General features: G+C 44.2%; 1 protein-coding gene across 1 annotated transcript in view; it reads left to right on the plus strand.

Moving 5' to 3' along the window:
* MATN2 (matrilin 2) overlaps positions 1-26,527 on the plus strand; it is a 167,868-nt gene that overhangs the window by 114,742 nt on the left and 26,599 nt on the right. The window contains exons 7-10 of the mRNA XM_031669683.1: positions 11,809-11,943; positions 20,300-20,422; positions 23,714-23,836; positions 24,088-24,210. Of these exons, the coding sequence (XP_031525543.1) occupies positions 11,809-11,943; positions 20,300-20,422; positions 23,714-23,836; positions 24,088-24,210 (504 nt within the window). The remainder of the gene's footprint in view (positions 1-11,808; positions 11,944-20,299; positions 20,423-23,713; positions 23,837-24,087; positions 24,211-26,527) is intronic.

The following is a 26,527-nucleotide window of genomic DNA, read 5'->3' on the forward strand; positions in this document are numbered from 1 at the left end:
CAGTCTCCTACCTGCCTCTCCAGACTGCACCCCCTGGCTGGGGTCACCTGATTTCCACCCCAGCACCAGCCCTAGTTCCCAGAGTGGCACCATCTTCCCCACCCTGTGGCTCAGCATGCCTCCTGTCCCAGATCCCCAGCCCAGGGTGGTGCAGGCAAGGAGAGTGTTGGAGCCCTGGAATCGGACCCTGAAAGTAGATACCGCAGCGTAGGGGGACTAGGAGAGGAGGTTTGGCTAGGAGCCACGGGAGGGGCTGATCCAGCTGTGAGGTCTCACCAGCTAGGCAGCGAGCCCAGCAGTGCAGTTGTCAGAATCAAGACCCAGAAGTGGGCCGCCCCAATACGTGGGCAGGAAAGAGGGCTGGGAGATTGGAGGGTTCCAGCAGGCAGCCTCAGGGCAGTACATCTCTTAGAAGAGCCCTCTTCCCACCATGCTTGGGTGGGCAGGAGCCAGACCCTGGAGGAGGGAGACAAGAGGAAGAGAGGAGACAGAGTACTTGGAAAGCTAAAAGTAGAAAGTAAGGCAAAAGCTCAGTCGTAAGAGTGAAACGCTCAGGAGTGCTCCAGATCTGTGGCGGGGACAAGAACTGAGAAACAGGGACCAGTTAAAATTACAGAAACAGGATAGAGGCAGAAGCTCAGATCCGAGGCAGCCACCCTGTTAGTACGAAGGCCTCCCACCGGCTTCCAGCCAAGTCAGCCTGGCTACTGCTGTGATGTTGAAAGATTTTTTTTTTAATTCTACTTCTTATAAACTTGCAAAAAATAAAATAAACTCAGTTTCTTAAATTTCAGCCTATATTTTTAACCAAAAGTATATTTGAAAGCGAATCAAATTAGTACGTATGCAATTATTGTCTAAAAAATGTAGACTAGTCAATGTAATAAACCAAGCATGGTTAATTTATGATTAAGCCAAAATGTACATAATAGGGCTTCATGTTCATGAACTAGTACTATAATTTGAAATATGTAAGTGTTGTTCAAAAAAGCACTACCTTTATGTCAATTTCTTACCCTGGAGCAGCCCATCCAAAGCTAGAGGGGAGAAAGGTGGAAACAGGTACTATCAGTTTGCAAAATGTTAGCAAGACTTTTTTTTTTTTTGGTATTGTTGTAAAACATACATAATAGAAAATTTATCACTGTACCCATTCAGTGGCATTAAATACATTCACATTGTGAAAAACGCATATCCTAGCCTGTGTCCTTCCTGCCTCTCCAGACCACACCCCTTGGCTGGGGTCACCTGATTTCCACCCAGCTATAACTATCCTCACCATCCATCTCCAGAACTTTTCGTCATCCCAAACTGAAACACTGTACCCATTGAACAATAACTCCCCATTGCCTGCCCTGCCAACCACCATTCTACTTTCTGTCTGTGAATTTCACCACTCTCGGTACTTCATGTAAGTGGGATTGTACGGTATTTGTCCTTTGCTGTCTGACATATTTCACTTAGCATAACGTCCTCAAGGTTTATCTGTGTTGTAGTATATATCAGAATTTCCTTCCTTTTTAAGACTGCATAGTATTCAATTGTATGTATATACCCCATTTTGTTTATTCATCTGTTGATGGACATTTGGGCTACTTCCACCTTTTGCCTATTGTGAATAATGCTACTATAAACATGAGTGTTCCAGTCCTTGCTTTCAGTTCTTGTGGGTTTTTATACCCAGAAGTGGAATTGCTGGTCATCTGGTAGCAAGACTTTTTGAGATCCAAATTGAAACCCTTACTCTAAATTTAGCCAAGCATGAGAAAGAACACTCTCAGATATCCAGGGTCTTTTCACCAGAAAGATCTATAGAGGACTTCAGTCCGCTGGACGGGGATTCATGTTTTTGGTAGCAAGGAGACTGTGGGCTTTGAGTCTAATGCTCAATCATCTAATGCCTGTAATGATGAATAAAGGCAATTGTGGACACCATCTTTTGCATGTTGCCATTTATTATTTTCGTACTTGGAGGTCATTATGCTTATTGATTTTCAGTCTCCAGTGATAACTTGGTTGACATTTCCATCCTTATTTTTCAAATAAGAATGTTCTGTACAGAGTAAGGCACTGAATGAATATTTTTGTGTTTGCACTAAAAACAAAACACAGAAGGAAATAAACTTTTTAAAGTAGAGATGAGGTCTGCTATGTTGCTCAGGTTGGACTAGACCTCCTGACCTCAAGTGATTCTCCCAGCTTGGCCTCCCAAAGTGCTGAGATGAGCCACCATTCCTGTCTGGAAATGATTTTATACTGAATCTGCAATAGAAGAACTACAAAGTATCGGTTGTCAGGTTTCTTGGCCAGGGCATAGTTAACATACTGAGTGCCACTACCTTCCTACAGCCTGTAATATGCCACTTTTGTGACTCCCTATGTGCATAAATCAAACACTTTCAGCTGGAAGAGGCCTTAAAGTTCAACCTAGTTCTTGCCCAACTATCCATCCTACAATACTCTCACTGTGCCATCATCCAACCTGCACTTGAATACCCCCACTGACAGGATATTCACTACACCCCATGGCAGTTCATTCCACTTTGTATAGCTCTGACTCTTAGAAAGTGATTCCCTAGAGGGAGGTGATATCCATTTCCTTGCTCTTAGAAATGAACAAAACAAATTTGGCTACTTGCATTCTTTGTGGCCACTAAGAATGAGTCATATCAGAGTAACTTTATTTCATTTAGTAGACTAGCCAGGCGTGGAAAATGTAGTAGCGACCATCTAAACTTTAATAGGCATTTGACCAATTTGTGTGTGGAGAAATTTGTGCTCAAGGAATGATTGGTTGGGTTTGTAACTGGCCAAATGTCTGTAACCACAGGATGCTGATTGTTGAACTGAGATCCTCCTAGAAGGAGGTTTTTAAACAGTTTGCGGGAAGAAGCCTTATGGAGGGCATGGGAGCTGTCTTCCATTCGTAATGTCCCCCATGTTGCTTCTTGGTGTGCAATGTTTATGTATCTAAACCCTCAAAAAACACACTCCAGTAAGAGTAATACCAATAACCTTTATTCATTCCACAAAATATTTGTTGAGTAGCTACTATGTGTCAGATATGATTGTAGACACTGGGCATGCAGTAATAAATTATATAGACCAAAAAAACCCCACCAATATCTGTCCTTATAGAGCCCACATTCTATTGGAGCAGGATAAGAGAATACTACAGGTCTCAACGGCAAAGTAATACTAGCCTTTGATTAAAGATTTGAAGGCAGTGACAGAGGGAGGAAACCTGAGGCAGAGGTAGAAATGAAATTCTGTGAAATAAAATGATCTGTGATACTATCACACAGCACCAGTACAAAATGGATATTGTTTTAGTCCATTTGTGTTATAAAGGGAATACCTTGAGGCTGTAATGGAGTAAAGAAAATAAGGTTGTGGACCGGGCTTCATTCTTATGCCACAAGATTGGGCATCTAGTGAAAGTTTAAGGCTGCTTCCCAACGCAAGAAAGTGGAAGGTGGATGTGGAGCTGAGGGGTGGAGGGGGTCATGGTGAGGGAAGCAAGAGAAGGGAGGTGAAGGAATAAATTGAAGGAGGAATAGGAGTTAATGGAAGAATGGAAGGGACCCAAACACCTCCCATTAAGCCCCACCTCCAACACTGGGGATTAAATTTTAACATGAAGTTTATGCGAACAAACATCCGAACTGTAGCAGATATGCACCTGAAGATATATATATTGTTTTCAGCCATGTTCCCTGATTATTTTCTTCTGCAAATCACAGGACACTTCCTACATGGTCCTTTTTTTTTTTTTTTTTTTTTTGAGATTTGGAGTCTAACTGGTCACTTCAGGCTGGAGTGCAGTGGCTTGATCTCAGCTCTGCACTGCAAGCCTCGGGCCCCTCCCCGGGTTCACGCATTCTCCCTGCCTCTAGCTCCTGGGCAGTCTGGACTACAGGTGCTGGCCTTCTGCCACCACGCCCGGCTAATTTTTTGTATTTTTAGCAGAGACGGGGTTTCACTGTGTTAGCCAGGATGGTCTCAATCTCTGGACCTCATGATCCGTCCGCCTTGGCCTCCAAAGTGCTGGGATTACAGGCGTGAGCCACCGCGCCCGGTGCATTGTTCCTTTTTGTATATTATTTGGGCCATTTTCCATGGCAACTAGTTTCACAATTACAAATGTGTACATTTATTTTTAGTACTTTTTCTGATTACAAAAGTAATACAGGCTCGTTGAGGGAAACTGGTTCCTATAGAAATGCAATTCTATGAAATAAAATGATCTGTGATACTATCACTCAGAGAAAACCATTGTTTTTGTGTTTTGTTTTGTTTTGTGAGATGGGGTTCTCACCATGTTGCCCAGGCTGGTCTTGATCTCCTTAGCTCAAGCAGTCCTTGTGCCTCAGCCTCCCAAGTGTTGAGATTATAGGCGCACACTACTGCACCTAGCTGATAATGATTGTTTATGCCAATTTGGAACATTTGTCTCCAGTCTTTTTTTAATGTATGTATATGGATTTTTTATAGAGTTGAGATCATGCAGTATAACAATAAATCATAAGCATTTTGACATGTCACTTCAACGTTATCAAAAACATTTTAATGACTGTGTAAAATTCTGTTAAAGGCATATGTCAGAATGTATTCAGGTTTTTTTGACTGCTCAAATAGTATTGTGATAAACATTCTTATGCTTGAATCTTTTTTTTCTGATCATTTTCTTAGGAACACAACAAAAAAGGAAATTTATTGAGTCAAAGGCTATTAACATTTTTAAGGCTTTTGATACATATTCAAAATTATTTTCCAAAAACATTGTACTGATTTATACTCTACCGTAAGTGTTTAAGGGAGCAATTTTTATTTTTAAATTAAATTGTTTATGATTTCAATAGGTTTTTGGGGAACAGGTGGTGTTCGGTCACATGGACAAGTCCTTTAGTGGTGATTCTGAGATTTTCGGTACACCCATCACCTGAGCAGGATATGTAATACCCAATGTGTAGTCTTTTATTCCTCACCAGCCTCCCACCCCAAGTCCATTGTATCATTCTTATGCCTTATGCATCCTAAAGCTTAGCTCCCATTTAAAAGTGAGAAGTGGGATATTTGGTTTTTCATTCCTGAGTTACTTCACTTAGAATAATGGTCTCCAACTCCTTCTAGGTTGCTGCAAATGCCATTATTTTGTTCCTTTTTATGGCTGAGTAGTATTCCATGGTGTATATAGACACTATATTTTCTTTATCCACTTGTTGATTGATGGGCATTGGCGCTGGTTCCATATTTTTGCAATTGCGAATTGTGTTGCTATAAACATGTGTGTGCAAGTATCTTTTTCACATAATGACTTATTTTCCTCTGGGTAGATACTCAGTAGTGGGATTGCTGGATCAAATGGTAGATCTACTTTTAGTTCTTTGAGGAATCTCCACACTGTTTTCCATAGTAGTTGTACTAGTTTACATTCCCACCAGCAGTGAAAAAGGAATTTGTCTATTTCATCTTAACATATGGACACATGGTAGGGAACAACACACACCGGGGCCTGTAGCAGGAAGCAGGGAGAGGGAAAGCATCCGGAAGAATAGCTAATGGATGCTGGGCTTAATACCTGGGTGATGCGCTGATCTGTGCAGCAAACCACTATGGCACATATTTACCTAACAAACCTGCACATTCTGCACATGTACCCTAGAACTTAAAATAAAAGTTGAAGAAAAAAAAAAGTGTTTCTTAAGGGGGCAACTTTAAAAAATTTTGCTGATTTTCTGGGAGAAAATTGCTTCTTTATGCTTTTTTATCATGTCTTTAATACCTGTTCTTCATAAAATTATCCAATTATATATATCTAATTTATAAATGTATATTTGTTGGTGTTATTATTTGATTACTGAATATTTTCCAATATAAGTGATTGTAAGGGAATCCTACAAATTTCATGAAGCAAGGACCGTGCCTCTTTGTTCAGTGCTGATCCTAGTGCCTGCCCCATGGTAAATGCTCAGGAGTGTTTACTGAATGAATGAATGGACAGGGAACTGAACATGTCTTCATATATGAGACATTGAAGAGAGAGGGAATAATAAAGATCTGAGCTAAAATAAAAGGAATAGAAGACATAAAAGCAATAGAGAAAATTGGTAAAAACCAAAATGTGGTTTTTTTAGAAGATTAAAAAAATTGATAAATGTCTAACCAGACTAGTCAAGGAAGAAAAAAGAGAGAAGACACAAATTCCTAATATTAGGAATGAGAAAGTGGACATCAATACATATCCTACAAACTTTGAAGGATAATACAGGCCAAGCATGGTGGATCATGCCTGTAATCTGAACATTTTGGGAGGCCAAAGCAGGAGGATCACTTGAGGCAAGGAGTTCAAGACCAGCCTGGGCAACATAGAGCCCATCTCCACCAAAAAAAAAAACAAAAAAAAAAAAAATATATATATATACACACACACACACACACACACACACACACACACACACACACACACACATACATGTATACACACACACACATATATACGGAAAAATCATGAACAAATTTATGCCAATAACTTTGACAACTTAGATGAAAGGAACAAATTCCTTGAAAGACAGAAACTACTAAAGTTTACCCAAGAATAAATAGAGGCTGGGCATGGTGGCTCATACCTGTAATCCCAGAACTTTGGGAGGCTGAGGTGGGAGGATTGCTTGAGGCCAGGAGTTCTAGATCAGCCTGAGCAACATAGCAAGACCCCATCTCTACAAAAAATAAACTAACTGGGCATGGTAGCAAGTGCCTGTAGTCCCAGCTACTCAAAAGGCTGAGGCAGGAGGGTTGCGTGAGCCCAGGAGGTTGAGGCTTAAGTGAGCCATGATCACACCACTGCACTCCAGCCTGGGCAACAGGGTGAGACCCTGTCCCCTGACAGACTAAAAAAAAAAAAAATATATATATATATATATATATGTGTGTGTATATATATATATATATATATATATATATATAGTCTGAATAGATCTGTATCTATTAAAAGAAATGGAATGTGCACTTTAAAACCTTCCCACAGAGAAGACTTCAAATCTAGTTGGCTTAACTGGTGAATTCTACCAAACATTTGAAGAAAAACTAATACTAATTCTACACAAATTATTCCAAAAAATTGAAGAGGAAAAACAATTTTCAACTGATTCTATGAGGCTATCATTGCCCTGATGCCCAAACCAGAAAAGAAAGACATAAAAAAAGAAAACTAGACACAAATATTTCTCATGAAATACCTGCAAAAGTTCTTTAAATAGTTTCTAGCAATCAAATTCAACAATATATTAAAAAGTACAATACATCATGACCAAGTGAATTCCAGGAATTCAAAGTTGGCTTAACATTCAAAACTCAATCGATGTAATTCATAATATTAACATACTAAAAAGTCAAAACCGTATGAGCCATCTCAATAGATGCAGAAAAGACATTGGATAAGATCTGACATTCATTTATTCTTCAAATAAACTTTCAGCAAATTAGGAATGAAGGTAACTGCCTCAATCTGATAAAGTACATCAATGAAAAAACCATCAGCTAACATCATACTTAATAGTGAAAGACAGTGCTTTCTTTCAGGAATAAATTTTCTTTTTCTTTCAGGAATAAAATTTCTTTTCACATCAGGAATAAAACAATGTCCACTCATACCACTTCTATTTAATATTGTACTGGAAGTTCTGGCCGGTGCAATAAGACAGAGAAAGATAAATAAATGATACCTAGATTGTAAAAAAAAAAACCATCTTTATTAACAGATAACATGATCACCTATGTAGAAAATCCAGTGGAATCTACAAAAAAGCTACTAGAACTTTTAATAGCAAGTGAATTTATCAAGGTTGCAGGACACAAAATTAATATACAAAAATAAGTTAATTTTATATACTTACAATGGACAATCAAAATATGAAATTTAAAAAATATCTTTCAGGCTGGGCGCGGTGGGTTATGCCTGTAATCCCAGCACAATGGGAGACCAAAGCGGGCGGATCACTTGAGGTCAGGAGTTTGAGACAAGCCTGGCCAATGGGTGAAACCTTGTCTCTACTAAAAATACAAAAATTAGCCAGGCATGGTGGCAGGTGCCTGTAATCCCAGCTACTTGGGAAGCTGAGGCAGGGGAATTGCTTGAACCCAGGAGGCAGAGGTTTCAGTGAGCTGAGATTGCGCCACTGCATTCCAGCCTGGGTGACAGAGCAAGACTCTGTCAAACAAACAAACAAACAAACAAACAAAAAAACAAGCCTCTCAATAAAAATGGGCAAAATATTTGAATAGACACTTCACCAAAGAATATATGGAGATGGCAAAGAAGCATTTGAAAATATATTCAACATTAGTCATTAGGTAAATACAAAGTGAAGTCATATTGACATAATCATACCCACTAAAATGACTAAAATTACCAAGTGTTGATGAGGATACGGAGCAACTGGAACTCTCATAAATTGCTGGTGGGAATGTTTAAGCAGTTAAGCATACATGTCCCATATGACTCAGCCATTATGCAAGAGGAATGAAAGCGTATGTACACACAAAAACTTGCACATTAATGTTCATGGCTGCTTTATTTGTGATAGCCCCAAACTGGAAGCAGGTAAACAGCCCTTCAGCAAGTGAATGGATAAACAAATTGTGTTATAATCACATCGTGAAATACTACTCTGCAATAAAAAGGAACGAACTATTGACACACATATGAATATAGATGAATCTCAAAATAATTATGCTGAATGAAAGAAACCAGACCAAAAAGAATACATACTATATGATTACATTTATTTAAAATTCCACGGGGAGATAAAAAAAGAAGATAAAAATAAAATTCTAGAAAATGCAAACTGATTTATCTGGATAGAAGATAAATGGTTATTTGGGACTGGAGAGAGTGGGGAAGAATGAATTAGAAAGGGGCAGGAGGAAAGTTTTGAGAGTAATGCATGTGCTTATTATTTTGATTGTGGCGATGGTTTCATGGCAGGTTACATATGCAAAATGCATCAGATTGTTTTTCTTGAGTATGTGCAGTTTGGTTTTTGTCCATTATACCTCATAAAAACTAAAAACAAGCAGAAGAGACTGTATTATTCCAAAATTGCTATGCCATAAAACACAAAGAGAGGCTGTGGAAATGTTCTGGCCCATCACTATCCAGTGGGACACTCTGGTGGATGGAATGCTCTGTTTGCATCAGACAGTACAGTAGTCAGGAGCCATATGTGGCCATTGAGCACTTGAGATACAGCCAGTGCAACCCAGCAACTGAATTTTTGTTTCGTTTTTGTTGTTGTTGTTAGAGACAGGCTCTTGCTTTGTTGCCCAGGCTGGAGTGCAGTGGTACAGTCATAGCTCATAGCTCACTGCAATCACCACTCCTGGGCTCATAAGATCCTCTGGCCTCAGCCTCCCTTGTAACTGGGACTATAGGCAGGTGCCATCATGCTCAGCTAACTTAAAAAAATTCTTTTTTTGCCAGATGCAGTGGCTCATGCCTGTAATCCTAGCACTTTGGGAGGCTGAGGCGGGTGGATTGCCTGAGTTCAGGAGTTCGAGAACAGCCTGGGCAACACAGTGAAACCCTGTCTCTACTAAATTACAAAAAATTAGCTGGGCATGGTGGCGTGCGCCTGTAGTCCCAGCTACTCAGGAGGCTGAGGCAGGAGAATTTCTTGAACCCGGGAGGCGGAGGTTGCAGTGAGCTGAGATTGTGGCACTGCACTCCATCCTGGGCAACAGAGCGAGATTCCATCTCAAAAAAAAAAAAAAATTCTTTTTTTAGAAATGGGTTCTTGCTGTGTTGCTCAGGCTGGTCTCAAATTTCTGGATTCAAGCAATCCTCCAGCCTCAGCTTCACAAAGCACTGGGTTCACAAGCATGAGCCACCACCCCTGGCTGAATTTTTATTGTTATTTCATTTTAATCAATTTTAATTTAAATAGACATATTAGGCAGCATGGTTCTAGATTAAGGGAGACTAAGCAGATATGACAACAAAACACAGTCTCTGACTCTAGACTAGATCCTGTACTAGAAGGTGAAAAATGCTCTGATGAACATAATTAAGTCAACTGACAAGATTAGAATATGGATGGTAGATTAAATGTAAGTATTGTATCAATGTAAACTTACGAAATTTATAACCATACTGCAGTTATATAAGAGAATATCCCTCCTCTTAGGAAACACAGACTGTTTTTAAGGGAAAGGACCAGAATGTATATAATGTACCCTCACATAGGTCAGAGAGATGACCAAGTAATCACAAGAATGGGGTAAAATGTTAACAAAGGTGAATTTGGGTAAAGAGTATATAAGTGTTTCTTGTACTATTTTTATGTTTGTAACTTTTTGTAAGCTTGAAATTGTTTTAAAAGAGAAAGATTTTTAAAATGCCTTTATATATGACTATGGTATTGCAATTATATTGTTTATAAAGACTCCCAGTGTTTTAAAGCTACATTATGAAGCATTTATGGACAAAACAATACAATGTCTGGGCCAGGTGTGGTGGCTCACTCCTGTAATCTCAGCACTTTGGAAGGCTGAGGCAGGTGGATCACGAAGTCAGGAGTTCTAGACTAGCCTGGCCAAGATGGTGAAACCCCATCTCCACTAAAAATACAAAAATTAGCTGTGTGTGGTGGCAGGCACCTGTAATCCCAGCTACTTGGGAGGCTGAGGCAGTAGGATTGCCTGAACCCAGGTGGCAGAGGTTGCAATGAGCCAAGATTGCACCACTGCTCTCCAGCCTGGGGGTTAGAGTGAGACTCCATCTCAAAAAAAAAAAAAAAAAAAAAAATTAGTCAGGCATGGTGGCACGCACCAGTAATTCCAGCTACTTGGGAAGCTGAAGCAAGAGAATTGCTTGAACCCGGGAGGCGGAGGTTGCAGTGAGCCTAGACTGCACCATTGCACGTCAGCCTGGGCAACAGAGCGAGAGACTGTCTCAAAACAAATAATAATAACAATACAATGTCTGGGGTTTGCTTCAAAGTAATGTGGGATCTTACTATAGAGAGTTAGAACGTAGTTGAAAGCAGAGCAGCCATAGATTGATTCTCCTGAAGCTGGGTGATATGTACATGGATTTATTATACTTCTCAGTCCATTTTTGAAATTGGACATGATTGTATATTTTGCTTAACATTTCCATAAGTTTAAATTGGGAAAAATTGGCATCTTACTCAACATTTTTTCCTTTCAAGAATATTGTATATCTTTCCCTTACTCAGTTTGTTTCCTCTGGTATGGATTGGGAACTCTCATTTATACCAAATTATTTATTAGGAAGATTATTTATGCAGTTCAAATGTTCCTTAAAATAATAAAAACCCTCATCAAAACAAAGACTCCTTTTAAGATTCCATCAGTGGTCTTTATTTTAAGCAATTTTAAACAATATGTTCAAGTTCCACTATGGGAAAATACTTTGCTCAAATTCTGCAATAAAAGTTTATTTCCATATTTAAATATACTTATACAAAAAAATACGAAAAAAAAAGAAATAAAAAATAAAGAACAAAAACACAAAAAATACACAAGTAAAATTTCTTTATGACAAATTTCATGAAATACTTTTTTTTGTTGTTGTTTTTTGAGACGGAGTCTCGCTCTGTCGCCCAGGCTGGAGTGCAGTGGCGCGATCTCGGCTCACTGCAAGCTCCACCTCCCGGGTTCACGCCATTCTCCCGCCTCAGCCTCCGAGTAGCTGGGACTACAGGCGCCCGCCACCACGCCCGGCTAGCTGTATTGATTGGTTTGCCATTCTTAGTAGATTCGGGGTTTCACTATCTTAGCCAGAGATAGACTCGATCTGCTGCCTCATCGTAATCCACGCGACTCGGCCTCAGCATGAGTGTGTTAACACAGATGATTCCTATTCCTGCCGCTGCCTGAAAGGCTTTACCCTGAATCCAGATAAGAAAACCTGCAGAAGTAAGTTACAGTGGGAGCTGGAGAAGGGCTTGTTCTGCTAAATGCTCCTCTAGTTAGTTTTCCTTTCTGTGCAAATCTTAAGCAAGATGTACTTGTATTCAGCGTATTTATGCTTTTCTACTCCTAAGCATTATTCTGCCCTGGATATGACTTTACGTCTTATTCACTAGATCACTATTTGATGTGGTATGATTGGTTTAGAGTATTGAATATGGTCATGGTCAATTAGATTCAATTAGCCAAGTGGGGACCCAAGCTGAAGCTCCCACCTATGTGAAATGCAGGTGCACTCTCCCTCCCCCTTATTCCCGTGGCACTAGGATCTTGGAAAAAGAAAAGAATGGGTGCCCAGAGATGAGAGGTAGAAGGAGCTGGTTTCTTCTAGTCCTACAAGATAAGACACTTGATGGATGCTAAGAGGGAGGACATTGCAGCTTTATTCCCTTCGATAGGAAAGGAGAAGAAAAATGAGTCTCTAGGACATCCCAGCAGGATTCAAGGGGTACAGGGTGTCAGTGGGATGATATTGAGGATGTGCTGAGTGCCTCAAATGCCTGTCATCTGGCACATCAAGGGGCATGATTGGGGATCTGAGCACAGGCCCCAGAGGGCACCTGTTTAAGACAAACCATTCCTGAGAGACTGCTAGAATGGACAGCCCACAAGGACAGAGGCGATTATCTTTTTCTCACTGCTGAATTCTCAAAAGCTCAAAGAGTACTTGGCATTCACAGATGTGCACAATGTTTGCTGAATGGGAATGAGTAAGTGAATCTTTCTACGGTGTATCATCCTGGAGAAATTGTGGGTATTTTTTTTTTTTTTTAATTCTTCAATCTCGTTAGAAAGATAGCCTTCTTTAGGCGTGCAAGTTGTGGATTTTTTTTTCAGGAAATCTTTCCCTAGTCAGTCCACACTTATGCACACTGAATTGTTTGGGGTCTGCTGACAATGTCATTCATAGAACTCTCTGGAGCGTCCATTGAGGGATGTAATTTTCTGTATGCTCCTTCACCCATTTCTTCCTGATGGTGTGTACAGCAGTGTTCTGCGTGGCAAGACTGTGTTTTCAAAGGTTTCACATATATCTCTTTTGAAAAGCACCATGAGCTGTTTAACTGAATCCAGATGAGTCACATTCTGCTCATCGCACAGATTAACTTTTATACTCATTCTAGCAAGTGTTAAACTGTGTATAGTGGCAGATGGTTGCAAATTCCGGATTTTGAAACGGAGCCTCTCTTATAAAACTATTCCCACTGCCTTGTGAGGGTACAAACCCTGGACACATTCAAGCATTAAATGAAAATTTTAATGGAGAGCATTCAGATGTGAAAACAATTAGATAAGCTATTTTCCATAAGACCACACATGCCTGCAATAGGTCAGAGGGCCAACTTTTCTGGTCTGGCCACTCTGTGCTATTTACACCTTTTGCTAGGAGTGGGTGTGTGAGGGACTGACTGCACCCAGGGGAAATCACTCCCAGGTGGACTCACATTTGCAGACCCAAAGCTCTTCTGTGGGTGGTGATTCGATCTGGTTCAGCTCAGATGCTCAGTGCAAGCCTCCTCATGTGTTACTAATGGAGGGGGAAAAAGGAAACAAGTCAGGCCTGGGGCTATGGGCGGAGGACATTTTCTTGACGTTCTGCATCTCTTACCAATTGTCTGAGTCCCTCGACTTCTGCTACTCCCTCCACACCCTTCCTGGAGAGGCACTTGGAATAAGAGGAGGTCCAGTGCAACGCAGGCATGCATGGGAAGAAGAAGATTGAGAATGGAAGGGCGAGTAGAGAGGGAGTGACCATTTGGGAGTGGTCTGAGCGCTACAGATTGGTCCCCAGGTGGGCCTGTTTGCAAGCTAGCTGTGGCCCAGACCAGAGTCCCTAATGCTCATCCATGTATATTCAGTGGGTATAGCACCTCTTTAGCCAGGCACCCTACTTTTTCATCCAAGAAAAATGAAATTTGTTCCTAAAGGCTCGTGTCCTCATCAGCCCTCACCCAGTGTCCTGCCTCATCGTTACATTTTCCATTGTCTTTGCTGTGAACCCAACCCTGACTCCTGAGGTCAGCCTGCAGGAGCCGCCCCTGACTTCATGCTTGCACTCAGTCCATTAGGGCAAGACAGCTGTAAACGGAAGCGAGTGCTCACTGTCTCTCTGGAGCATTATGTGGATGAGGGAAGCCAAGAAATTGGGCTTAAAAATCTGGAGTCCGTTATTAGAAGCCTGAGGTCTCTTGAGTGATCTGACCATTACAAATCTGCAGCCCAGGGTACAGCCATTTACATTTAATAGTAGGTTGATGGATGTGGGCAATTTTCAAATCTAATATGAAATCTGTTTTTAAAGGAATTTGATGTCATCCAAATTAAACTGGGAGAAAAAGATCAAGGCAGAATCCTACTGAAGAAAAGCCTCTTGGCCAGGATTTGTTCTTGCTCCTCATCTGGGCACAATTTCTCCTCCTGGAGAGTGCTGTCATCAGTTTACGGCATGAATTATTAAGGCAACAGTGCAAAGCACAGAAACTGTGACTGCCCTTCTTGCCCAGGTAGAGCCCTAGGGCCAAATCAGATGTGGTTCATCCCCTGTGCTGGACTCCAGGATCCCTGATTCTGGTACCATGATGAGTACTCTCAAGAATCGGTGTGAAGCCCACAGGTTTGACTGAGCCAAGAGACGTGACGTCCAGGCTTGGCAATGTCACTCATATTGGTTATGTGTCCCTGAGCAGCTACTTTCTACTTCTCAGGACCTGGATTTCCTAAACTGTAGGAACAGGACTTCCTGCCTTAACACCCTGTTGCCTCTCCAGTTTTTTTGAAACTTATTATCTCAAAATGTACTGCCTGGGGGTCTTTCATGGTTTCAGTCTTACCTCCTCAGGCCTCCAACTCTTTCACAAGTTAGCACTCAGAAAGATCGTTTGATTTGTTTGCTGACAGTCCTGTCATCTGACCTCACAGAGCTTTAGTGGACACTTTGGGCCTTACCAGATTAAGTTGTGTCCCTCCTGACCTGTGGGTGCCACATCAGAGCACCTATCGTGGTACCAGATACAGGATGCACAGTAGGTCCTCAATAAATATTTAGTGAATGAATAAGTGAGTGAGTGAATATCTAAGAAGCACACACATGAGGAAATATGACAAAAGGGTGGTGAGAAGGCAAAGAGCCACCGTTAAACCTCTGCTAAAAAGAACCATTTGGAGAAGTTTTTTTTTTTTTTTTCCCAGGCACAATCTCCTTCTATTGCCCAGGCTGGAGAGCAGTGGAGCAGTCTTGGCTCACTACAACCTCTGTCTCCCAGGCTCGGGTGATTGTGTCACTTTGGCCTCCCGAGTAGCTGGGAATACAGGCGTGCACCATCATGCCTGACTAGTTTTTGTATTTTTAGTAGAGATGGGGTTTCACCATGTTGTCCAGGCTGGTCTCAAACTCCTGGACTCAAGTGATCCACCCACCTCAGTCTCCCAAAGTGCTGGGATTACAGGCCTGAGCCACCACACCTAGCCAAAAAGGGTGGTATTTGAATTGCTGTGGGCCAGATTGCTGGGTGATAACCTCTTTAAGAATCTAAATGTTTTTCAGTTGAATTGCCTCATGTGTAAATCATTCTTTAAAAAAAAAAATCTTGCTTGAAACATTGTTTACTAATTTATTTTAATTTTTTTAAAATGTTTTTCTTTTTATATTTTTATTATATGTGCTGCCGAAGTGAGCACTCCTTTTTATATTTTTAAAATTGATACAACGCAGTTGTACATCTTTTTGGCATTTATTTTTTAAAAATTGACAAAAATGGTATACTTTTATTGTGTACAATATGTTGTTTTGAAATATGTAAATATAAATTTTTCTTAAAGACAACATTGGCTTTTTTATTGTGGCAAAATATATATAACACAAAATGTACCATTTTAACCATTTTTAAGTACATAGTCCAGTGGTATTAAGCACATGCACATTACTGTGTAACCATCACCACCTTCAATCTTCAGAACTTCATCATCCCAAACTAAAACTCTATACCCATTAAACAGTAATTCCCCAGCTCCTCCTCCTCCATCTCCTGGCAGCCACCAATCTACTTTTTGTCTATGAATTTGACTATTCTAGGTGCGTCATATAAGTGGAATCATAGAATGTTTGTCCTTTTGTAACCAGCTTATATAGCTTGACATAATGTCTTCAAGGTTCATTCAGTTGTAGGACGTGTCAGAATTTCCTTCCTTTTTAAGGCTGAATAAGATTCCATTGTATCTATACATCGTCCTTTGTTTATCCACTCGTCCTGTGACAGACCCCTGGGTTGCTTCCACCTGTTGGCTTTTGTTTATTAATACAGCTGTGAACTTGGATGTGTATACCCAGAAGTGGAATTGCTAGATCATATGGTTAATTCTAGATTTAATTTTTTGAGGAACCGCCATGCTGTTTTCCACAGTGGCTGAATGCCGGGTTTTAAAGAGAGAGTTGACTAAAGATCATTTCCCCTTTCCCTGATGGTGTAATGGAGTGATTCCTACAGGCCCCAGACTGCGGGCCTTCATGTTCTGTGTTTGTCTGTCTGTCTGTGGCTGGTGTTTCATCTCATTTTTCTCCATCGAAGCTCTTGGCTTGTTTCCTGGCACTCAGTTATGGCCTGCACAGGTGAGGCTGCTGCTGAGTCAGGTAGGTGAATGGAAACTTTACACAGCTAACAATATCTTGCCTCTCCTCACATGGGAGTGGGTTCTAGAGAGAGAGCGCCAAGGGTCAGTGACACAACAAGGTGATGTCTCTTCTTCTAGGCCATCCGTGCGTGTTGTAGCCTTCTCCCCATGCACTCTGTCTGCAGCCATTCTGCTCATACTCTGGGCGTGAAGCAAGCTCCAGCCACCAGTCACCTGGGAGGGCACCTCACAGATTCTTTTTTTTTAAGGTGGAATCTCGCTCTATCACCCAGGCTGGAGTACAATGGCGTGATCTTGGCTCACTGCAACTTCCATCTCCTGGGTTCAAGTGATCCTCTCACCTCTGCTTCCTGAGTAGCTGGGACTACAGATGTGTACCACCATACCTGGCTGATTTTTGTATTGTTAATAGAGGCGGGATTTCACCATGTTGGCCAGGCAGGTCTGGAACTCCTGACCTCAAGTGATCCACACCTTGGCCTCCCAAAGTGCTGGGATTACAGGCATGAGCCACCGTGTCCAGCCGGATCCTTTAACAGACCCTTTGAGAGGTCCCTCAGGTCTGGGTCCCACTCACATCTCCATTTTTACTAGCAGTGGGTCTTGATCAAGTTATTAACCTCACTATACCTCAATTTCTCAGCTTTGAAATATGGATAATAATCACACATATCTTGCAGGGTCAAATGAAGTTATGTTTGTAAAGTGGTTGGCACAGCATCTGGCATTTAGCAGGTGTTTAACAAATGGCAGCAGCTATGATTATCATTACTAAAGTTACTATCAAATTGCCACTAATAGTGAGAAAAATAAAGATGGCATGGTCCCTGCTTGTGAAACTCAGTCTAGTGAAAGAAACAGACTTTGAACCATCACAGATACAAAATATACTACGTAACCATTGTGATGAATGCTATGAAAGAGAGGTCCTGTAGAAAGAACTGACTTCATTTGGGAGGTCACAAAGGATGACCAAATGACGCTGAGCTGACTGTGAAGGAAGGTAGAGGTTAGCCAGTGCAGCGAGGAGCCATTCAGGCAAGAGGGTAACATGTCATATCTTCAAGTGATTTGTGGATGTGAACTTTGTCAAATAACTTTTGGGCAGATACATGGTAAGAATAAAATGTATTCATTACTTTGTGATTTCAGATCATTTTCCCTGTATCAGTTATAGTGTTTTTTGTTCACACAGAACAGGAAATCCAGTTAATGGTGTCTTAAGGACATTTATTTTGTACCTAACAAGTCCAAAGGTGGTTGGTCCTTTGGATGGCTCAGTGACTCAGTGATGTTACCAAGAATCCAGACTCTTTCTTTCTATTCTGGCAAAGCATGTTGCATTTTCATCTTCATCCTTGTCACCTCTTGGTTACAAGATGGTTGCTGCAGCTCCCAGCATCATATCCTCACACTACTAGACTCAAAGGCAGAAAGGACAGAGGACAGAGAAAAGCGTTTCTCTTCATACACCTTTTTTTTTTTTTTTTTTTTTTTGAGACAGAGTCTCAGGCTGGAGTGCAGTGGCACAATCTCGGCTCATAGCAGCCTCTGCCTCCTGGGATCAAGCGATTCTCGTGCCTCAGCCTCCCAAGTAGCGGGATTGCAGGCGCGTGCCCCCATGCCTAGCTAATTTCGTTTTTGTTTGTTTGTTTTTAGTAGAGGTGGGGTTTCACCATGTTAGCCAGGCTGGTCTCGAACTCCTGACCTCAAGTGATCTGCCCACCTTGGCCTTCCAATGTGCTGGGATTACAGGCACAAGCCACTGCTCCTGGCCACCTTTGTCTTTTCAGGAAGAAAAATTTTTCTTGAAGGCCCCCAGTAAACTTCTTTTGTTTCATTGGTCAGAACTAGGGCATATTCTCACCCCTTGACCAATAACTGACAAAGAAGAAAATGGTTGCCACGCTGGCTCAGACCAGCCATGACTCATGCTTGGGGGTCATGGGGTAATGGTTATTGGCAAGACAACCAACAGTGTCTGCCACATCCCCAGAGAAAGAACAATGCTGTGCAGTTAAACTGATCCAGCCCATCAAATGAGGTCGGTGGTGACCTTTTCCCGCAACGCCAGTCTCATAAAGGCTCTCCACAAGCTCATTTTGTGTCCTTTTCCAGTTCTCCGTCTCCCCTGGAGCCTGCTATGTATGGGGTCTTACGGCTTTAGCATTTTCTACCAGGAAAGGAATTACTTATTTGCTGGTTATGACAGTTTCCATCTGCTGGCAGAAACACAGCATGGATAGAGTGACCATACCATAGGACAGAATTGCAGTAGTCTGGGGCAGCATCAGAGATGTGCCTCCTCCAGTCCCATGATAGGATGCCAGCGTGATCTCAGCAGACAAAGGTGAAGCATTTGGACCCTTCTTCATGAAACTACCAACTCCTGCCTCCCTAAATAACTGGATATTTTGCAAGATCACCTTTTGTTTATTCTGCCTCGTGCCATCCAATGTCACCATCAGATGTCACTGTAGACAGAACTCTCTATATGCTTTGAGCCCTAGTGATCAGGTTATTTGAGAGAGAGACGATTTTCTTAGTTTTTCTATCTTTCTTGGAAGGAGGTAGGCTGGGGAGTGTGGCCCTCACCCCAGCTCTCAGCTCTTTGGCCATTGACTCAGTTCAGCTCAGCTCAACTGAGCCTTGGCTTGCTCTTTGGCCATCAAAGAGGGAAAATGCTAGAGAATCCACAGCTATACTTCAGGTGCCAGGCTCTCTTTTAAGCAAGCTCCGGCAGAGCAGGAGCTGTTTTCTCTGCATCCTATAGCTCACCTGGTTTCCTGAAGATTTAGTGTAGTTTGCCTGCCTTTCCACCTCTACTGCAAAGTCTTCTTCAAGACATAACTCTGGCCTTGTCACCTCCACCAAAATCCTCACCTCCAGTCACCCGTTTAGAGCCTTCACTGATCCATCCTGGGGGTTGCAAAGCCCACACGACCAGCCATGCTCAGGTGGGCCAGCTCCCTCTGCCTCCCAGCCTCATCTCTCTCCCATGCTCCAGCCATACTCAGCTCCTCACAACTCCCCAGGCATGCCTCTCGCCCTCATCCCCGGGCATTTGTGTTCACTGTCCCCTCATCCCGGGGCGTTTGCATTCACTGTCCCCTCGTCCCGGGGCGTTCACGTTCACGGTCCCCTCGTCCCTGGGCATTCGCGTTCACGGTCCCCTCGTCCCCGGGCGTTCACGTTCACTGTCCCCTCATCCCCAAGCACTTGTGTTTTTTGTCCCCTCACCCTCAGGCGTTTGTGTTTGCTATCCTTGAGTCCTTACATTCTCCTTCCTGTGGAGCTCCCTTACTTATGGAACTGCTCCTCCTCCCTGGGGCCTCCAGTTGGCCTCATCTCTTCTTGGAAGACCCTCTCACCCCAGGACTCAGTGAGGCCCCTGCTGTGTGCTCTGCATTGTCTTACAGTTGCTGTCCTTGCCTGACTCCTCACCAGAGCCTGAATCCCTTGAGGCAAGGCCTCCATCTTAGTCGTCATTAAATCCCTGCATCTAGCTCAAGGCCTGGCACTTGGTTGGCAGACAAATGATCTGTCCCAGCTCACCTCAGCAGGTGGCACCCACCAGCCCTCTCCATGGGGGTTTGTGGAAGCCCGGAGCGGCTGCTGTCAGCCCTGGGAGAAGCCCAGAGTCTGAAGGAGGGTCTGCCCTTCTTCCCCTCAGGGATCAACTACTGTGCACTGAACAAACCAGGCTGTGAGCACGAGTGTGTCAACACGGAGGAGAGCTACTACTGCCGCTGCCGCCGTGGCTACACTCTGGACCCCAACGGCAAAACCTGCAGCCGTGAGTGTACCCTAGGGGTGGGGGGCTGATGGAGGGTGGGGTCCACTCACACGCGCTGGCGGGCTCACTAGCAACCAGTCATTTCTGGAGCCCCTGGGGTTTCCTGATGGTCCATCAGGTTCATCATCCATAGAATGTGACTATTAATACTATCAGCCTACCCACCTTGGGTTTCAAGGATTAAAAGAATTAATAGGAATAGGCGGGCATTGTGGCTCACGCTGTAATCCCAGCACTTTGGGAGGCTGAGGCGGGCGGATCACCTGAGGTCAGGAATTCAATACCAGCCTGGCCAACATGGTGAAACCCCATATCTACTAAAAATACAAAAAATTAGCTGGGTGTGGTGGCGGGCACCTGTAATCCCAGCTACTCGGGAGGCTGAGGCAGGAGAATTGCTTGAACCTAGGAGACGGAGGTTGCAGTCAGCTGAGATTGCACCATTGCACTCCAGCCTAGGCAACAAGAGCAAAACTTTATCCCAAAAAAACAAAAAACAAAAAACAAAAAAAACGCATAAAATACTTAGAACAGTGCTGCTAGGCATAAGCACTCATTAAATGTTAACTAATATTAGTATTTGCTGTTGAGCGCATTTATTAGGTCAGACAGGCCTAATTTCAAATCCAACCTCTCCCACCTACTAGATGTGTGTGACCTTGGGCAATTTATTTAACTTCTCCATGCTTTGATTTCCCATCTATGACAAAAAGCAAAACTAATAGTCATATTGTTCCTGCAGAGTTTTTATAGGGAGAAATCGGGGCCATTTCGATACGTTAGCCTGGTGCCTGACACAGGGTAAACTTCCAATCAAGGGGAACAGTTGTGGAGCCTGTGAGAGTGCCAGTGCCTGGCGCCACACTGGGACAAGAGGCCGAGGGGACAGACCTTGGAAAGCAATGGGCTACAGAGGCTGACCTGAAGGCAGAATCAAGAAACATGGGATTTTCTGAGAAGGCTTGTCTTAATTTTCTTGTGTCAGAGCCACAACAAAGCTCCACTGGGTGATGTAAATGTATGGGAACTTGCAGGCTCTGCCAGCTGGGCAGCTCCGTGGTTTTTTATGAGGTACCGTCTCCACGAGTCCTGGCCAGCAGGGTGGGAGCGCCTGAGTGTGGCGATGGACCCTATGCCCTTGGCATGCGGGAGAGGGCCCCACCTCCATGACATGGCCTATGCAGAAGGGGCCCTTTGTGTGCCTTTCCACTCAGCAAGCTCCACATCTGCTCCCCTTTGGAGACAGAGATAGATTGTGAATAAGGACAATGCAGCTGTTGAGCACTGGGCTCCACACGGCCGGCAGGGAAGTTTCCCAGATGAAATAAGAGGTCCAGGGCAGTCCTCAGGAAAGTGGGCCCCTCCAGTGTCCAGAGAGAACAAAGTGCCTCGGTAAAGGCTTTCTAAGGACTGATCTCGGAGGCCAAAGGGCTTTTGAACTGGAAAGTTAGTACCAAAGTCAGTGCCTGCTGTGTGTTGCCTCTGCATGTCTGTGAGTCCTCATGAGAGGCCGGCGGGGAGCGGGTCTCCCATTCGACGGGAGATGCCCTGGTGACCATGGATCTGTGTGTGTCCTGTTTCCTGGAGTGTAAGGTCTGCCTGCTGATGGCCCTGGCAGTTTTCCCAGGGCAGGTGGTCTTGACCAGACTGAGCCCACACAGATCACCAGGGACATGGCCTGACTGCCCCTCCCAGCATGCTTCTGGGGGCCAGAAGAGTTCTAAGGACGGACCACAAGAGATCCGGACCTTCCCTTCTCTCTGGGATCTAGTCAACTCAAAGTACAAACTAAGCCATTTCTGTCTCGCAGTTCTTAGAGAAAGCCATGGGCTTCTGCTTTCCCTGAGGGATCAGGGAGCCCAGGCCATAAAGACAGCAAGCGCTTCTGAGGCACTCACTCTGCAGGCAATGCCCTGAGCACCCTCCATCCATAAACTCCTTGCATCCTCACAGCCGCCCTACTAGGCACCCACATTCTTGTCCCCATTTAAACCACAAGGGGAAACTGTGACACAAAGAGATTAAGTCACTGTCCTAGGGTCCTGTGACTAGCAAATGGCAACATTGGGATATGAACACAGGCATGTATCTCCCAAGATCCAGCAAGTGTTCGCAGGAGGTACATCCACCAGTGGAATGTTCCAGAAGGCACTGGTCCCAGGCTCTGTGGGAGTCAAGAGGCCCACTTGGCAGTCCTGCACAAGGCCGCCAGTGTCTGTCCAGTCTCTGGAGGTGCAATTTCTTCATCAGGGAAACTGGGGAGGCAGCCTGCAGGGCTGTTAGTGGGAGCCGTCCACCACAGCTGTGTGTTCATTAGCCTTCGGCGCTTGCTGCCCGGAGGACCAGCTGTGCAGCATTCGGATGCCAGGATGGGCCACACATGCAGGCCCAGGCTTTGGTTTGTTTTTTTAATCTGGATGTCCTGATGATGGGGGTAAAAAAACGAAATTGATTTCATTGAGAATGACAATTCTTTTTCATTTTCAATTAGAAACGAAACGGTACAACTAATTCTTAGCACTACTTGATAATAATAATGTGTTCATTAAGTGGTTGCCGTATGCCAGCTACTGTTCTGAGCACTTTACATGAATCAATTCCTCTTATTCTCACCCTATTCCTATAAGAAAGCAACCATCAACATCCACATTCACAAATCAGGAAACGATGGCAAAGAGGCGGTGGGACTGCCCAGCATCCATAGCTAGGAAGTGGCAGAGGTGTGATTTGAATCTAGGTAGTTTGATGCCAGAACCCGCACTCTAAGCACTACTCTATCAGCTGTGTGGCTTTGACCTTGACCTTCCTGAGCCTCACTTTCCTCTCTGTGAAATGGGAATTGCACCTGCTCTCAGAGGTGCCCTGAGGCTGTGGATTCTGTGCGCCATGGCCCTGGCAGAGTACTGCTGTCATCAATACCAGGGACAGCATTTCCCAGCCGTTGGGGTTGTATGCTTTACTCTTTAAACAAAGAAATGGGAAAGAAGGCTGGGTGTGGTGCCAGGCACCTGTAACCCCAGCTAGCGACTCTGGAGGCTGGGGCAGGAGAATCGCTTGAACCCAGGAGGCGGAGGTTGCAGTGAGCTGAGATCTCGCCACTGCACTCCAGCCTGGGTGAAAAGGGAAAGAAAACCAACAAGCCAGGCTGATTTTCTAGAGGGGCCAGGGGTGTGGGGTAGAATGACACCTTCCCCGTAGCTCATTATACCTCCCGTTTTGTTTTTCAATCTTGGTTGCTGGTGGGGTATTGCCCCCTCGGCTCCTCTATGCTTTCACATGTGTGAAATGCAGGAGTGGACCACTGTGCACAGCAGGACCATGGCTGTGAGCAGCTGTGTCTGAACACGGAGGAGTCCTTCGTCTGCCAGTGCTCAGAAGGCTTCCTCATCAACGAGGACCTCAAGACCTGCTCCCGTGAGTCCCTGCACGCTCCTCTCATAGGGGAAGGTTTGCACCAGGAGTGAAACCTATGTGACTGCAGAAGGCACAGGTTGTACTTGGGCACTCCTCCCCTGCCCCTTGCTCTGCTCTGGGAGATGGTGGGGATGTCCACTGGGACTGCATGCCTTCGAGGGAGGGTGGGGTGGGCATGACGGTCACTTGATCCCATCACCGTCGCCCAGAGGTCTCACTGATAAAGGGCTGCCTGGCTTTTGGTTTTGCAGGGCTGGATTACTGCCTGCTGAGTGACCATGGTTGTGAATACTCCTGCGTCAGCGTGGACAGATCCTTTGCCTGTCAGTGTCCTGAGGGACACGTGCTCCGCAGCGATGGGAAGACGTGTGCAAGTAAGTGTCTGAAGGACAAGCGGGACCTACACAGGTGTTCCGTGGGTGCGGGTGTGGGTGCGCTACCAACGTGTATATGTGCCTGTGTGTCCTGTCTCCAGGCTTTGCTGGGCCCGAATGAATGTGTGTGACGGCATCTCTTAGCCATTGAGCCTTGGTGGCTACTCCACCCCTCCCCTCAAACTCCCTTCCCCCATGCCCTGAAGTGGCTTTTTGCTGTTTCCATAGCCCACCTCCCTGTCATTCCGAAGCTGGACAGAGCCCTAGTCCTCAGCTCTCTCTCTGCTCTACCCCCAGCCGTCTAGTATGGCACATGAATAATCATGTGGACCCCTCGCTGACTGCTGGCTGCGTGCTGAGCACTGGGCTAAGCACACATGCTGTTGCATTCAGGGGACAGATGAGGGAAAAACTGTAGCTCGGATTAAGTAAAGAGCCTAAGGTCACCCGCTAGTAAGTGGCGGGTTCAGACTCTGCTGGGTGTGATTCCAAAGTCAGTCCTGGGAGAAGAGGATGCTCCTGAGAAACGCTTTGCTCTGCTTTCTGATCCCAGTGATCTCACAGCACATGGTAAGGCTGGCAGTGATGGGTCCTGGGTACACATTTCCTTGCAGCTGGTCCCAACCCCTGTCTCCATTAATTAAAAAAAAAAAAAAAAAATGCTCCCAGACCTCCTTCTCTCCTTCACTGAAGAATGCTGGTGTGTTTGCTGCCCTGCAATTCTGTTTCTAAGTGGACCAAGATAAAGAATTGAAACATAGTCATTTTGAGAGAAGGGATCAGAAATGGAAGAAAAGGACCACAATGTATCTTCCCCAGCCTGCTGGTCTTTCTGGTTATAGGGCCAAGTTCCCTGACCACTGGTACAATTGTAGGCACAACCTAATTTATCCACCTTTTTATATCATCCATTCATCTAGGCAGATGAGCTGGCTGCACAGCTGGGCGTGCCTCTCTATGCTGCTTGTGAGAAAATATTTCCAGTTTGGGACAGATCCTTGAATCTCAGCAAATGGGTTATCCGGGTTATAGCTTTCGGTGGCTCCCTGCCCAGCTGCCTCCCAGACTGCTTCTGCAGCCAGCTCAGGGAGGGATTGGGCACAGGGGATGCAGAAAGAGGGTGGGTGTGTTGAATTGCATCGACATTGACAGCATGCCAAAGCCAGATGTAAGGGGTTTGTTGGTTTGTTTAATTCTCCATTATTTTACATTATTCTGAGAATAAGAGGAGTCCTTCTTCCGTCTACCTCGTTCCTGTGATAATCAAGAATGGACTATAAGGTGGTTATAGGACCCTAAGAAATTCTCATGAGCCCTTCTAAACAAATGCAGCCCCATCTCCTTTGAATCATGTGCCCCTTCCTCTCCCCTGCCTAAGTCCACATCTGGATTATGACTTGGCCACTTTTAAGTGTTGTCCATGTTCTCATTTCAAGTGGGTTTCTAACAAATGGCACAGAGGAACCATCTACATGAGTAAATGTTCAACAATGCAATGAATAGTGAATTTTGTTATTTATGTATGGTTGTGTCTAGATAAGAACTTGTGAGATAATCAGATAAGTTAGAATTGTCCTCAGGAACTGTACATGAGAGATGCGTTTAACCCACCAGCTGATACATATGTGTTGAGCTATTTCCCTAATTGAAGACTTTCTGCCTGCCCCAGAATGATTCATTCTGACTGTCCTGTCCTGTCCTGTAATAATGGGCTAGGTTTTCAGTGTGGCCACAGCTAACTGGGGGTTGGGATGTATGTTCCCTGGCTCTACTCGAGATGACAAAGAGCCAGATGGCATGACTGTACCTTTTTGGTAAAGCCTGCGTGGGGGCAGCCAGGCCTGGCTCAGCAGATAAGAGTGTTCTTGGCTCTTTATAGAGGCAGCCTCTACTTAGAGCTTGGATAGCAAGTGGTCTTAAGAATGTGTCACTCATCTTCTGGAAAGTTCTCTAAAGCGTGGAGGGGTTCCAGGGGCCCTGGGATGAAATGGGCACTGCTGTCCCCCTTACCCCTTCAGGCACCTTGGGTTCTCTGGCCTCTGGAGTGATGTCCCCTCCCTTCCTCCAGTCCCCTGACCCCAAGCTCTGCTTTCCCAGATTCTCCCAAAGGTCTTTTTGCCTCTGGCGGTTAGATGCACAGACTCAGGGTGTGGGGGGGAGAGGATAAGGCAATCTCTTTTACCAGCTTCAGCTGAGAGGACTTCTTCCCTCTCTAGACAGTTCCCTGAGATTGACCTTGTGCAAGGGGATCCCAGCACCAAGAAAGACTCCACAGGCCTGATGTGCATGGACCACACTGGCCACTGGCCTGCGAGCT

This window comes from Papio anubis, chromosome 8 (assembly GCF_008728515.1).
Source record: "Papio anubis isolate 15944 chromosome 8, Panubis1.0, whole genome shotgun sequence".
Taxonomy (NCBI): Eukaryota; Metazoa; Chordata; class Mammalia; order Primates; family Cercopithecidae; genus Papio; species Papio anubis.